Here is a 13,486-nt window from a genome sequence, read left to right as displayed (position 1 = left end):
GAATGTGTCCAGAGAAGGTCAACAGAGCTAGGGGAGAGTCAGAGCTAGGAGAGACTTACAGTGTAAGTCCTATGAGGAGTAGCTGAGGAAACTGAAGGTGTTCAGTCTGGAGAAAAGGAGGCTCAGGGGAAACTTATCACTCCCTACAACTCCCTTGGAGGAGGTTGTAGCCAGGTGAGGGTCGGCCTCTTCTCCCAGGCAACCAGTGACAGGAGGAGAAGACATAGCCCCAAGCTGCACCAGAAGAGATTCAAGTTGGATATCAGGAAGAATTTCTTCACTAAAAGGGTGTTTAAGCATCGAAATGGACTGCCCAGGGAGGTGGTAGAGACACTATCCATGGGGTTGTTCATGAAATGACTGGGTGCGACATGTAGTGTTATGGTCTAGTTGTCAGGGTGGTGATCAGTCAAAGGTCGGACTTGATGATCTTGAAGGTCTTTTCCAACCTAAATGATCCTGTGATTCACTGTGATTCTGTAAACAATTGTACATTCATCTGTTCTTATCTTCATACTGATCTGTGTAAGTGGACTTCAAAACATATTTGAGAGAGGCTGGGCATTGCTCCCACAGGAGTTATTGACAAGGATAATTTGGTACCTGTTTTCTCAAGTTCCTTTGCTGGTTTGGACATTTTCAGTTTTCTCCTTTTCTGCAGAACTATTGCTGCTCCTCAGAGTTTTGTTGCACTGGCTACCCGGTAAATTCAGGCTAGTGTCAGCATGGCGACCAGCCAGTATGCAAGTCAGAGGTAGGTTAAAATCTTTGATTCCTCTTTCAGGTATGCACTACCAACCTGTTTCTGAATATGTGATAGGGGAGCCATGTGGGTCAGATGCCTTCTCACAGCCCAGTCCTTTTTCTCCCCTGCAGTAAAATAAATTGTGGTGCACTTCCTTGATCTCTAGCAGAGAATTGACTCCTTCAAGAGGCAGGGTAAGCATTCAGCCATTGTTCTTAAAATAATTGCCAAAAAGGTGCTTGTCTGGGTCTGACTTTGACACTGTATTCCTTATTCACCCAAAAGAGCCTCAGTTAGTATGTGTCCCACAAATACATAAGAAGGAGACTATGTGGAGCAAGAGAAAATCGTCTCTGGGTCTTGCTGTCCTCACTTCTGTTAAGAGGTGCCATATGCCTTGTTAAGTCCATGCTGAAATAAGTAGGCTGCAAAAAGTAGAACATTGCTAGAGGCAGGGAACAAACACTGATTCTGAAAAACTGAATACTGACTGAACTCAAGGCAACACACAGAATGCTGACAGCTCTGCAAGGTGGTGCTCAGCAACAGCAAGCGGTGATTTCCATCACCAGCACACATTCACATAGATAACTAAGCACATTTCTGCTCACAAATCCTTGCAGTGCACTAACGGCAATCACTTCTTAGAGTCATTCCGAGGGAATAGGGGAATACAGCAACTCATAATTAATCCTAAAACTACATGTTTTCTAGGGTGGTGTTTTTGGAGATTATTTTTTTATTGTGTAATTTAATATGAAGAAATCAGCTGAAAATGTCTAGAACTTAGGTGAATTTTTGCTTCTAACACTGATTTTAACATTTAACATGAAATGACTGCAGGGGCAATAGATAACTAGTTGAAGAAAATGACAATTACAAGGGAAAGGCACATGCAAATGTCTTCAAGGGACAGTTCAGAAACATTTTGTTTTATCCCCATTTGTTTCTTTAACTGCCCGCATTAAGGTACAGTAGAGTTTTGGACTTCAGTGCAGTGGTTATTACGTCAACAAAAATAATTTCCTTGGTGTTAGAATTTAGTCAGGGGTTGTTCCATTATATTGATGTTCTACAAATGTCATAGAACAAAGAGTATTCTTATCCAGCATGTCCATAAATCTCCAACTATCTAGTTCAGAGCATAAAACAAAAGGAAGCAAGAAAACCCAACTCTAAACTTAAAGCCAAGTTAAGTGAAAAAAATTCTATGAACCCTTGCAACCTCCTCAGTTTGACAATCTAAAATGAAACAACGATGCAACCAATGATCAACCACTAAAAAAAGAGATTCTCAAAACTGCCTAGCTTGGGTCCTTCAGCTAAGTCATGGGTACTTCTGGGGAGCGCAGCTGGATTTTACAACTTTCGGCACATTTCCCTTGATAGAAGTGGGAGACTTTTTATCCTGCTTTTAAAGTCTCTGCAAAGAATGTGGATACTAATTTTAGAAGCACTTGCATCCTATCATATGCCAGCCTGACTTTGGTTTCAAAATGCCGAAATCTAGTACTAAGATTGAACACAGGCTCTTAAATCACATTAATCTGAAGGTTCTGTCTTATAATATTTCATATTTGTCTTGGCTAAACATAGATATACTAATTGTCATCTTTTCTCCAGATTATGCCAATCATTTAAAAATGGTATTTGCTATCAACCATGTATGACAAACCTATGGCTCATAACTGGTGGAAAACTTGAGAGGTGGCTGAACAACTTTGCATCTTGCAATTGCTGAGGATTTAAAAATAAAATCATGGTATTTATGATAAAGAATAAAATTTCACTTCTCTGTCTTTTGAAGATTTCTTTGGAAACATAAAACAAACAAAAGGTTACTTGTACTGCACTAATGTTCCACTTCTGTCTTCTTTACATTTAAAAAGATTCCTAAAATCTGGAAAAACTTGCCCCTCTTGCTCTAAGATACTGCCCCTGAAAGAAACATAACCACATTGTTATTAAAATGGCATCAAGAATAGCTAAGGAATCAGTTCTTGGAAATTAGCTTTGTGTTATCTACAAATATACAAGATGAGAATGACAGTGGCTAGAGGTTCATTATATCTGGCAGTATGTCAGCCTTTTTGAGGCTATCATGTTTTAAACACTATTTTAGTATTATAAATCCCCATATTATGCATGAACAACTGTAGTTTACTTGGCATTGGAGAAGAGTTCATTCCTAGTAGCAGTGTTTATATGTTTCAATTCACTTGTAAAAAGAGTAAGATGACCATATTTCCCAAGGAGTCTGCAGAATGTATTATGCTCTTTATTTGGCCCAGTACACATTAACATTTTAACAGTAGCTTTGAAATTAATATCAGGGCTAACAAAACTGATTCTCTCTCTTCAAGGTAGAACTCAACTCCTCCATGCCAGCATTGACTAGTGGGTTGCCTTCCCTGTGTGAGAGCCAGGGCTGTATTACAGTAAACTGGTCCAGTGTGATATCACAGATATAAAAAATATTCCATTCTGTATCAAAACTAGGCACATGCCTTATATTTATATGAAGAGTAGATCAACAGAGTTGAGCGGTTTTGCTCTCAACTATTCAGCTCTGGCCTTCTACATGAGGAGAAAAATATCTTTATATTATTTCTAATTAGTAACTACAAGGATCTAATTTGGGTTTTTATGGTAGTTAAAAGATGGGTGACATCACACTTGGGTCAGTATTGGTGGATATCTAAAATTACAACCTCTCATTTGTATTGCTTCAAAATGTACACAGTATAGATGTAGATTTAAAAAAAAAGCTACCAATTTTTTTTTTTTTTGTGTTGAACCAACTAGAAGGGAGGATGCAAAGTTTTACCAAATGAGATATATGGATACAAATTTCATTGTAGAGTGTGGTTTAGACAAATGTGTCTTTTTCTTTAAGTATGTAAATCCTACACTGTAGGTTTTTTTCTTTTCCTTTTGTAGCAGTAGAAAATGTTGAACAATTGTCCATGAGCATGAGCCAGTGGTTCATTGCTGATATCCCCAGAATGCCAATATTTGCAATGCAAACAGTTAGTACAATTTCCCAGTTCTATGAAAGGCCCTGACACATCTGCCTCAAGGTCTGGAGGCTCTGTTGTATAACCACAAATAGTCTTTCCATTTTCATATAACCTTTTGATACACTGACAGCTGCATTAAGCTGCTTCTGCCTAGCAATTCCACATGCCAGGCTGTTTTAATTGGTTTTAATGCCACAGAAAAAGCACTGCTAGCAGAATACCATCAAATCATTTTCATATTGAACCTTCGTGGTCCAGAAACCTCCCCTTCAACCACAGCACCATTGTTTTTGCGAGGGACATATTCAAGGTCAATGCTGGTTTTGTGTTTGCCTTTCCCTCGGCTCCACACAAAAAGAAGAAGGAAACAAAATAAAACCACTCCAAGGAATGTGAAACAGCCCATAGCTGTGGACACCAATATTGTCTTAAGGTCCAGAGAGTAGCTGTTTGCATTAGTTCCGTTAGAACTTGTGTCGTTGGAGTCCGTCATATACATAGGGGTCCTGTTGGCATAAAGGAAACGGTCTGAAGTAAACCCCTTTACTGTCAGGGAGGCCGAGTAGGTGTCATTCCCAGCTGCGTTACTTGCAATACAGACATAGATCCCAGTGTCCTGGTCTTGGGCAAATCGGATCTCCAGAGTGCCATCTCCCAGCACAGTGGCTCTACCATTTGATTTAGTTGTGATCAGCCTCCTGCGTGGAGTAACCCAGGAGATGGTAGGCTGTGGGTCCCCATCAGCATTGCACATCAGCTGCACGGTCTGTCCTTCCTCCACTACCAGGTACTGCAACTTCTTGTCTTGTATCTTGGGCTTCTTACAGGTGAAATAAAAGGAGAGAGCTGTGCTGTGGAAGTCTCTGAATGACCTCTCTCTGACACTGTCTGGGCCAGCACACATTGGTGGCTCACCACCAAACTGCAAGGTGGGCTGCCGCTGCAAAATCCAAAGAAGACGACAGTCACAGGCCAGAGGGTTGTTGTTAATGCAGAGGACCTCCAGGCTTTTGGAGGAATGGAATACATTCTCTTCTAGGGTTTCTAACAGGTTTTGGGACACGTTAAGCACACGTAAGAATCTGAGCCCTTGGAATGCATGTGGTTCAATGGTTCGCAGCTGTGCCCCCACCATGTGGAGCTCCTGCAGGCGCACTAAATCCGACAGCATGCCTGCCTCGATGGTGCTGATGGGGTTGTAAGAGAGGTTGAGATGTGTCAGGTAAACCAGATGTTTAAAAGCAGAGTAAGGTACTGCAGACAGGTTGGTGTTTGTGATGGATAGAGAAGTCAGGTTGAGACCATACAGACTGTTGGCAGGCAGCATGTCCAGGAGGGGCCAGGCCTCTATCTGCAGGTCCTTCAGGCGAAACAGTCTTTTAAAGGCGTACGCTGGCAAAGCATTAATGTTGAGCTGTTTCAAATGCAGGCTGATGAGGTTGTGGAGGTGAGAAAGAGCTTCTGTTGGTACGGCTGTGAGGTTGCATCTCTCCAGGGTGAGCTGCTCCAGGCTAAGCAGCCCACTGAAGGCCCTGTGTGATATATACACCAAATCATTGTCCCCAACCTCCAGGGATTTTAGGTTATGTAGATCTTGAAACATGTAGTCCAGCAAAATGACAATCTTGTTTTCACTTATATCAAGCTTTGTTAAGTTTGACAACCCAGTGAACACCCCAAGGGGAACCAGCTTCAGACGGTTTCCTTTCAGCCTCAAGGAGCGCAAGTTGAAGAGATTGTTAAAAGCTCCAGGCTCAACATTGGAGACAATATTGTCGCTGAGGTCAATCTCCTCCAGCAACGGGTATGATGTGAATTCCTCAGGGTTAACGCTTTTCAGTCGGTTCTTGCTGAGGTCCAAGATTTTGGTCTCAATGGGGATGCCTTCTGGGATGGACATCAGACGTCTTCGGTGACAGCTGACAGACTTGTTCTGCGCTGAGCATTCACAGCGGGCTGGGCAGCCCGCAGTGGGGCTTGTGAAGACAAGCAGCACAGCCAGACCCAGGAACAGCTGCCAGCATGATAGAGCTGTGTGACGCATGACTCCACTGATCTGGGCTAACCCTCCGTCACGGGCCTGTGGGGTGAGGATGGGAAAGGGGAGAAGTTAAGTCTGCAGAAAAAGAACAGTACCACTGCAAAGTAAATGCATGTGTTTTCATATTGACCAAATCAATAAAACCTATTGTGAGTGGCATGACCTACATAAAGCAGATTTTGCTTCCATATCATAGTGCTAGTCGCAGGATTTGTGTATCCAGCATTTACCTCCAGATGCTGATGAACACAAAACAGCTTTTCCTAGTACAAACAGTAGAAGACCTTTCAGTCTTTTCTCAATCTCAGTAGGTTTCCTCAAGACAGTTCTGTAATTAACCCAGAGATAAATACCATACACTATGCAAAAAGGACTAATAGCATTTGCGATAAGTTTACAGCATTGGATTTCTGTGAGGTGATATGATACTAAGCTTTTGCCTCCCATTAGTGTTTTAAGTCAAACGTTAATGATGTATTATAATCAAGGAAAGGAGGTCCTTGACAATGAAAAGATTCCTCTTATCATTTATTGCATATATTACAGCTATAAAGAGATGAAGCTTGTTCATGCATACACATACACAATGGCTCAGATGAGGAAGGAACAACTGGTGCATCTCTGATTAGAATTTATAATAGGTCAAGTTGATTCTTTGCTTTTTACTGCACAAAGATATTTTGTGTGACTGTTTAGAACCCAAGATCCAAGAAGGGTTTGCAGAATACATCTTTGTGCTTCCAAGACATATAAACTAGTTTTAGGAAGACAAAAAGAAGGTAAGATGAGCTGTCTGTATTTAAGCAGCGCAGTGTCCAAAGAAGCACCAAGCTTCCCTTGTCCAAGCAATGCACTTTTCAGGTTTAGTCACCAAAGGCAGGAGACTTTTTCTAAGTCTACTTAGAAGCTACTAAATGAAGACAAATAATAACCCGTTTCAAAAGAAGAAGAAGAAAAGGATATAAGTGTTCATCAAAGGAAGGTGTGTTTGAGATGTTCAGAGTAAAGCAAACTGCAAGCAAGGACCATGGAAGTGCTTTCACTCCTATGGTACAGCCAATTTGATGAGGCTAAGGTATAGTGCTGGGATACAGGCTTCATAATACTAATAAGCCTTATAATGGGCCTCAGGCTTTTGATGCCTTTTCTGCATTGTTTAATTTGGGCTTAATTTTAATTGTAGTTGTAAAATATTTAAATAACTCCCACCAGTAACTACTTCTTGGATCTGCACAGATGACTATGGCCCATCTGCTCCAAGGTACAACGACAAAATTACCCAATAGCCAAGAATCCACAACTTATCTGCCTCTTTGGGCTTTGAGGATCATCTGGCTACTGTATAAGAAATTTTTAAATTGCATTTGAGTCAATTTTTTTTTGTCTATGTGCTGTCACATAGATTGTAACATAAAAGAAATCCTACCATATATAGAGGATACATACATTTAAACAAATATGGTATAACTAAATTGATGAGGTAATCAGACAGCTATTTGAGCAAATAAGCTCTTTGAAGCACATCAAAATAGTCCTGTGTAAATCACAGACCGATGAAAAAGAAAGTCCCACCAGTAACTCTGCTACAGCAACACTGCACTCCGCTGGTACACAACTTGGAACGTGATAACTCACCAAATCATCCTTCCTGATGGAGGAGAGTTGCACTCTCAGACTGTGGAAGATCAGAACAGTGGAGATTCAAGATGCAAGAAAAAGAGCAGATATTTGGATCTATTGATCTTATTGTATTTAAAAAATTTCTAAACAGGAACTCTGAGGTTTGGATTATACACATTTGCACTGTTGTAACTTGACTTAGAAATAAACAGCTGTTTTGCTCTGACTGTTAAAAACTAAACTGAGTCAAAAAGCATTTATCTTGGAACTTTGTATAAATTGTGTTTTTTGACTGACCAGACATGAATGATGCACATATTACTCCTCTCACAACTCTGTGGAAGAATTTCACTCTTGACTGATATGGCTTTGTATTTCCATTTTTACACTTCTATGCAGAGACCATTAATGTGAGGCACACTGCATGCTGGTTTTGACATATAGACTGGAGACTGGATGAAAATTACTCTGTATTATATTACCGATAAAAGCACATTTCCACTTTGTTCTAGAAGGACAGCCTACTGAGATTCAGTTTCCCCCTTAAATTGTAGTCTTGCAAGTAACTATTGCTAGTTATCTCCAGCTGTGACAAAGGTTTTCAGAGATAAACTTCACTTCATTAGGCACTAACTTAAAACTGGAAACCAATAGGGATTCTGAGTTAGGTGCTTTCAATGAATTTAGATCAGAGAGGCTTCTGGGTGCTCTGATGATTACTTTCAGAGCTCAGTCTGTGAGGTTAGTGCTGCCATAGTGATACTTCTACCACACAGGGATTTCATTTCCTACCGTGTCCATCTAATAATGTATGAAGCACAAAGTAAACAGGTTCAGTGGAAGATGAGCATCCTGGAGTGTTTGGTTTAGATAGTGAAAATATGAAACACTTTTTGCAGCTGTCCAATCCACCTGGTGGCTAAAACTTCTGAGGAGTACAAAGTAGAAGGTAGACAGTATAAAAGATGATAAAAGACTTTTTTGACTGTGGCTGGAATATAGAAAAAGCAATTCAAAAATTAACAGCAGTGTTCTGCAAAGGTATGTGGAAAGATAATGAGATAGATACATATTTATCTGTCAGGGCGGATGCATGTGTGTGTATGCACTTGAAAGGAAGCAAGATTCAGGACTGAGATATAATCTGGAGTGGATACATTTCAATAAGGACAAATAAGAAATTATATTAAATATCAAGTCAGAAAAACAAAGATTAGGTGGATCAATAAGTACAGGTTAGAAGAAAGTATAAATTAAATTTACTATTAGTACAATTTACATTGAGCCAGATGATTCTTTCTGCTAACCAAATCTGTGACTATATCCTTCACTTTGAACTGCTTTACGGAAAAATGACTTCATCTTCATTATGCAAAAAATGTAACCTTATCTCCAGCTAGGGTTAAAAGGTCTAGCAAGTAAAACATGTGGGACAAGGTAAATTCTGGGAGAAGCCTAGGGTGAATTTGATGATCTATTGCATATGGCCCCCATTTGAATTAAGTGAATATAAAGTTGTATTTTCAGGACATGTCCAGTAACACCACTAGCTAGGCCGACCTTGTGCCTCCAGTCTATGAACATTTTGAAAGGATACAGTTTCATCTGTAAAGTACCTTCCATGTCAGTGTGATCACAATTATTTATTAGTATACATCCATTAATCAAAAATGCTACTTTAAAAGAAAGAAATTATGCCATTAAAAGATATTCTTCAATGCAAGATGATCTCTTGAAGTGAAAAATTATTTTCTGCACGTCTTTAGACTTGTGGGATGTTAATTATTTGGAACTTCACTGGCACAGGGCTGAATTGTTAGTGTCAGCATTCAACATGATGACTTTCTTTCCTGCTTAAACAACCAGCACTACATACTTTATCTTTGCCAGTGTAGGTATTCCCTCTAAACATCTGCAGCATTGTTGTTTTTTGCTTCCCTCTCTTCCTTGTGATACATACAAGATGGTAAGGTGTATACATGCAAGTACGTACGCGCACGCACACACACACACACACACACACACACACACACACACACACACACACACACACACACACACACATATACACAGATAAATATAAGCTAGAAGTATAGTCTTACTGATCTATGATTGTACCGTGCCTTGCACTGCACAGTAGTCCTCTAAAATTATAGCTTGTTTGATGAAAATTCAAAAAACATAAATGATTATGAACTAAGAGTTTTTCTGTGTTTGAATGTGAATGACAAAGTATAAAATTGTTTTCCGGACTTTCTGGGGTATTTGTCATGCTTTGATAGACTCTGGGAAATGAAATATATGAAGGAGTTTTTTATTAAAAAAATAAAAACAAACTAATTATCTTCTTTTTTGTCTTTCTCTGGCTCTGTTCTTTAAGTCCAAAGTCAAGAGTCAAGTTACTGTTGGCTGATACTCTGTTTTAAAAGAGGACCCTATTCAAAGTTCAGCTATGCAATTATGAAAGCTCATTAAAGTTATTAGTTAATAGTTCTGTGTGATCTCACCCAAACCAGCCACTACTACTTTGAAATGCAGATCAGTTTTTACAAAGTTCTGAAGCTTTGAATCTTCTCAAAAGTGCTTTACAAGAACGTACAGTGCCCTGTAGCTTTTAAATTGAAAAGCTATAATTAAAAAAAAAAAAAACAACAATCCAATGATGTCCTAGAATGCAGTGCAATTCGAAATATCATATATAGGAATGTAACAAATCATGCATGTGTTACATATTTTTTCACTTCTCCCTCTCCCTCAGACTCATTTTGAAGCCTTTAGAACTGAAAGCGAGACTGCACTTGACCATGGTCCTTTCCATGTCCCATCTGATGCTGTGTCTCATCTGCATTGTATGGGACATAGCTTTAGCCAGAAAAGGTGAGTCACAAAATCTCTTTCTGTCATTAGCTGCATTATCATCACTAGATGCTCTGATTTGGTAGTTTTGATCGCACCTTTCCCACCCCTTTTCTCAGCCTTTCAGACAATAAAACACCTCAGTGGATCATATCAGAGATGACAATTTTGCCTGACGGTCACTCAGTAATTTACATTCTAAAAGCCTCTTTATAAAAACATACTGTGTTCAATAAATGTTCTACGAGTAAATGATGCATGACAAAACAGACTTGTACTGATTATTCACTTAAATGCTACCAGGTAATCCTGAGAACCCAGTGAACTACCTGTTTGAAAAGTGTTTGCTGGGTTGACCCTGACTGGACACTGGTTGCCCACTGATACTGTTCTACCACCCCCGTCCTGAACAGGACAGGGCAGAAAAAAGTATAAAAAAAGGTTCACACATTGAAATAAAGCAGGGGAAGAACACTCACCAGTAACCATCTCAAGCATAACAGACTTAGCCAAAGGAAATTAGTTTCGTTTATTGCCAATTAAACCAGAGTAAGATAATGAGAAAAACCCTCAAATTGTAAAACACTTGCCCCAGCCTTTCCCTTTTTCCTGGGCTCGACTTTACTTCATCTTTTCTCCCTTTCCTGTATGGCTGTGCAGGGTTTTGGGAAATGGGAGCTGCAGTCATTTCATCACATTTCCTCTGTCACTCCTTATACTCTTCCCCTGCTCCAGCATGAGGTCATTTTCATGGGAGACAGTCCCCAATGAATTTCTCCAGCGTGGGTTCCCCTCTTGCACAGTATGCAGTCCTTCGAGATGGATATTTTTTGAGACTGTGTTTAGGGATAGTAAATTGTTCTGCCTATATAAAATTGTTTCTTCTACGAATGCTGAATTTTAGCATTGCTGTATTTTAAAGCAGGGAGCAGATACTGAGGAGTATAAATGTTTCTGTCTTTGCATGGCTGTCATCATCTTTCACACTTCAGCAAGCAGTCAGCCAAAGCCATTGTTCAAATCTTTGCCATAATACACCTTCGCTCGTGTGCTGAGCAGACAGATACTGAATATATGCAGCTAAAACTACTGAACTTCTGTGGTGGAAAATTTTGCCCAGCTCAGTGTGGTTTGGGAAATTTGCTATTCACAGCTTTATCTCTCAAGTACCTGTTGCATCTATGTTGGAAGAGCAGCTGGCCTGGCTTTCTTGAGCTCTCCTTTGGTGCTGCACCAGACCAGGTAAGGGCAGGAAGGGTAACTCACCTTTGCTGGTGGACTGTACCCAAGGTGCCAGTGGTGGGAAGTGTGGCCCAGGAGATGAAGGGAAGATGAAAAACAAACTGAGATGGTTTTAGGGACAGCCAAAAGACACATGAAAATATGGGACATTTAGAAATGTTCTTACTGTGGGACACAATGCGACTAGAATGAATGAAATCCTGACTGTGTCACTTTCTGACCCGACTGTGCAATTTACATTGCCACTCCCATCATATGGTCTTTCAATGTAAGAGCTAGTTTGTAAAAGCAAAGGCTTTGCCTCATCATGTCTCACGTCTGAAATTTGTCTAAGCTTGGTGTATTGTTCCTAGTTTCTATCATAGACTAAGTCAAGACTGCCTATATACTCTAAAAAGGATGTTTTTTTCTTTAGAGTATCTCAGAAATGGTTTGAATGACTCTAGGTTTCTCCTTTCCTTGTGTCTTTGATCAAGCCCTTGTGCTTATGCAGAGATTTGGTTCTCCCTTTATTGATATCTTAAACATTTCAGCATTTAAATAACTGTAAAACATTAAGTAGCTATCTGGATTCCAATAATAAATAGATTTAAGAATCCTTGAATAACAGCAGCAGTAACAACAACCACTAGTCTGACAATTCATTGAATTCGAAGCAAAGATTTGATTCAATTTTTCTGAAGTACTAGGATCGTTCTCATCTACTAAGTCATCAGCAAAAACTTTATGGGTTACCATCAACTCAGAAATTACAGTCAAGTAGCATTTATTTTTAGAAAAAAATACTGAGATTCAGGTAATTAAAAAAGTCATAATACAGAACTAGGAAACAAAAGCAAAAAAGGCAACTGGAGCAACATTCTTTATTAGCTTACCCAGTAGAATTATTTTAAGATTGCTTAAAATATTTGTATCATATGTTTTAAAACTAAACAGGTGTGTATAGTTTTCACCCCAAATACTTATATTTTTTGTCTGAATCAAAGTGAAAGAAGCATGGGTTCCAAAACACAGAAGGTAAGAAAATCATGGTGACAAATTCATGTAATTATACAAATTATCTATACAAGTCTTTGAAGTCCACATTCTCCAAATTAAGCAAAGAAATGAAGCCATCACTACACCCTCTGTATTTAAACCAATATTTTTAAGATTAATTTAAAAATTTCTTTCAGTTTTCACAGAGAAAGTGAGCCTCAGGAAGAAATCTGAAGGAAAAATAATAATAAATTTTAAGGATTGTCTTGCAGGAGACATTTCATGCATAAGTAACAGGAAAAGAAAGTGGAAACGTTTGCAAGAGTTATAAACACTTCCACTGACATTTCAACTGACCTTGCTGCTAAGTTGGAAGGGAAGAGATTTATGAAAAGCTGATAGGAACAATTATGTGAAGGGATATAAAAGATGCTTGGATGTAAAATAAAATTCAGACTTTTTTGGTGCAAGTTAATGATATAAATCAATCATTCAGGGAGGATAGCACTACTTTCATACCCACAAAATTACCTACCTTATAAAAATTGAAAATATTTGCATAGAAACACATTCTGATAAAGAATTCTTAGTTGAATAAATTAAAGAATTAACATCAGTGAATAACAGATCTCTTCTACCATCTATTCCTTCTGAATGCAGAAGAAGATTTTTGAAAGGTAGAGTTAAACAAAATTTCTTTTGCAAAGTTCACTTAGTTCTATTAAATTGTATTCCTATTTTAGTAGTAAAAAGTGACGTCACTAAGAGATAATTGTTCAGTGGCAAAGACCAGAACAACATAATTGCCATGACAATAAATGTATTGATGTGATAGTGCAATGAAAGAGAAAGAGAACTTGTACCTCTGAAAACAGTACAGCTCCTAAGTAATTTGTACTGTGTTTTGTTAGGGCTCCTTAGTATTCAAAGACCACCCTCCTGTTGTAGCTAAACTCCATCCCTGGACCTGGTGTTTAGTATCTA

At 39.0% G+C, this 13,486-nt stretch overlaps 1 protein-coding gene across 3 annotated transcripts in view; it reads right to left on the bottom strand.

Moving 5' to 3' along the window:
* Window positions 1–3,001: 3,001 nt before the first annotated feature.
* The window catches only part of LINGO2 (leucine rich repeat and Ig domain containing 2), a 317,069-nt gene continuing 306,584 nt past the window's right edge, over window positions 3,002–13,486 (bottom strand). For all 3 annotated transcript variants that reach the window (XM_031060279.1, XM_005425009.3, XM_031060280.1), the window contains one exon: window positions 3,002–5,845. In XM_031060279.1, coding sequence (XP_030916139.1) covers window positions 3,989–5,845 — 1,857 coding nt within the window. In that variant the 3' untranslated portion in view covers window positions 3,002–3,988. The remainder of the gene's footprint in view (window positions 5,846–13,486) is intronic.

This window comes from Geospiza fortis, unplaced genomic scaffold, assembly GCF_000277835.1.
Source record: "Geospiza fortis unplaced genomic scaffold, GeoFor_1.0 scaffold240, whole genome shotgun sequence".
In the NCBI taxonomy this organism is placed as follows: Eukaryota; Metazoa; Chordata; class Aves; order Passeriformes; family Thraupidae; genus Geospiza; species Geospiza fortis.
The sequence above is the reverse complement of the archived record's forward strand: the minus strand, read 5'-3'. Positions and strand labels throughout refer to the sequence as shown.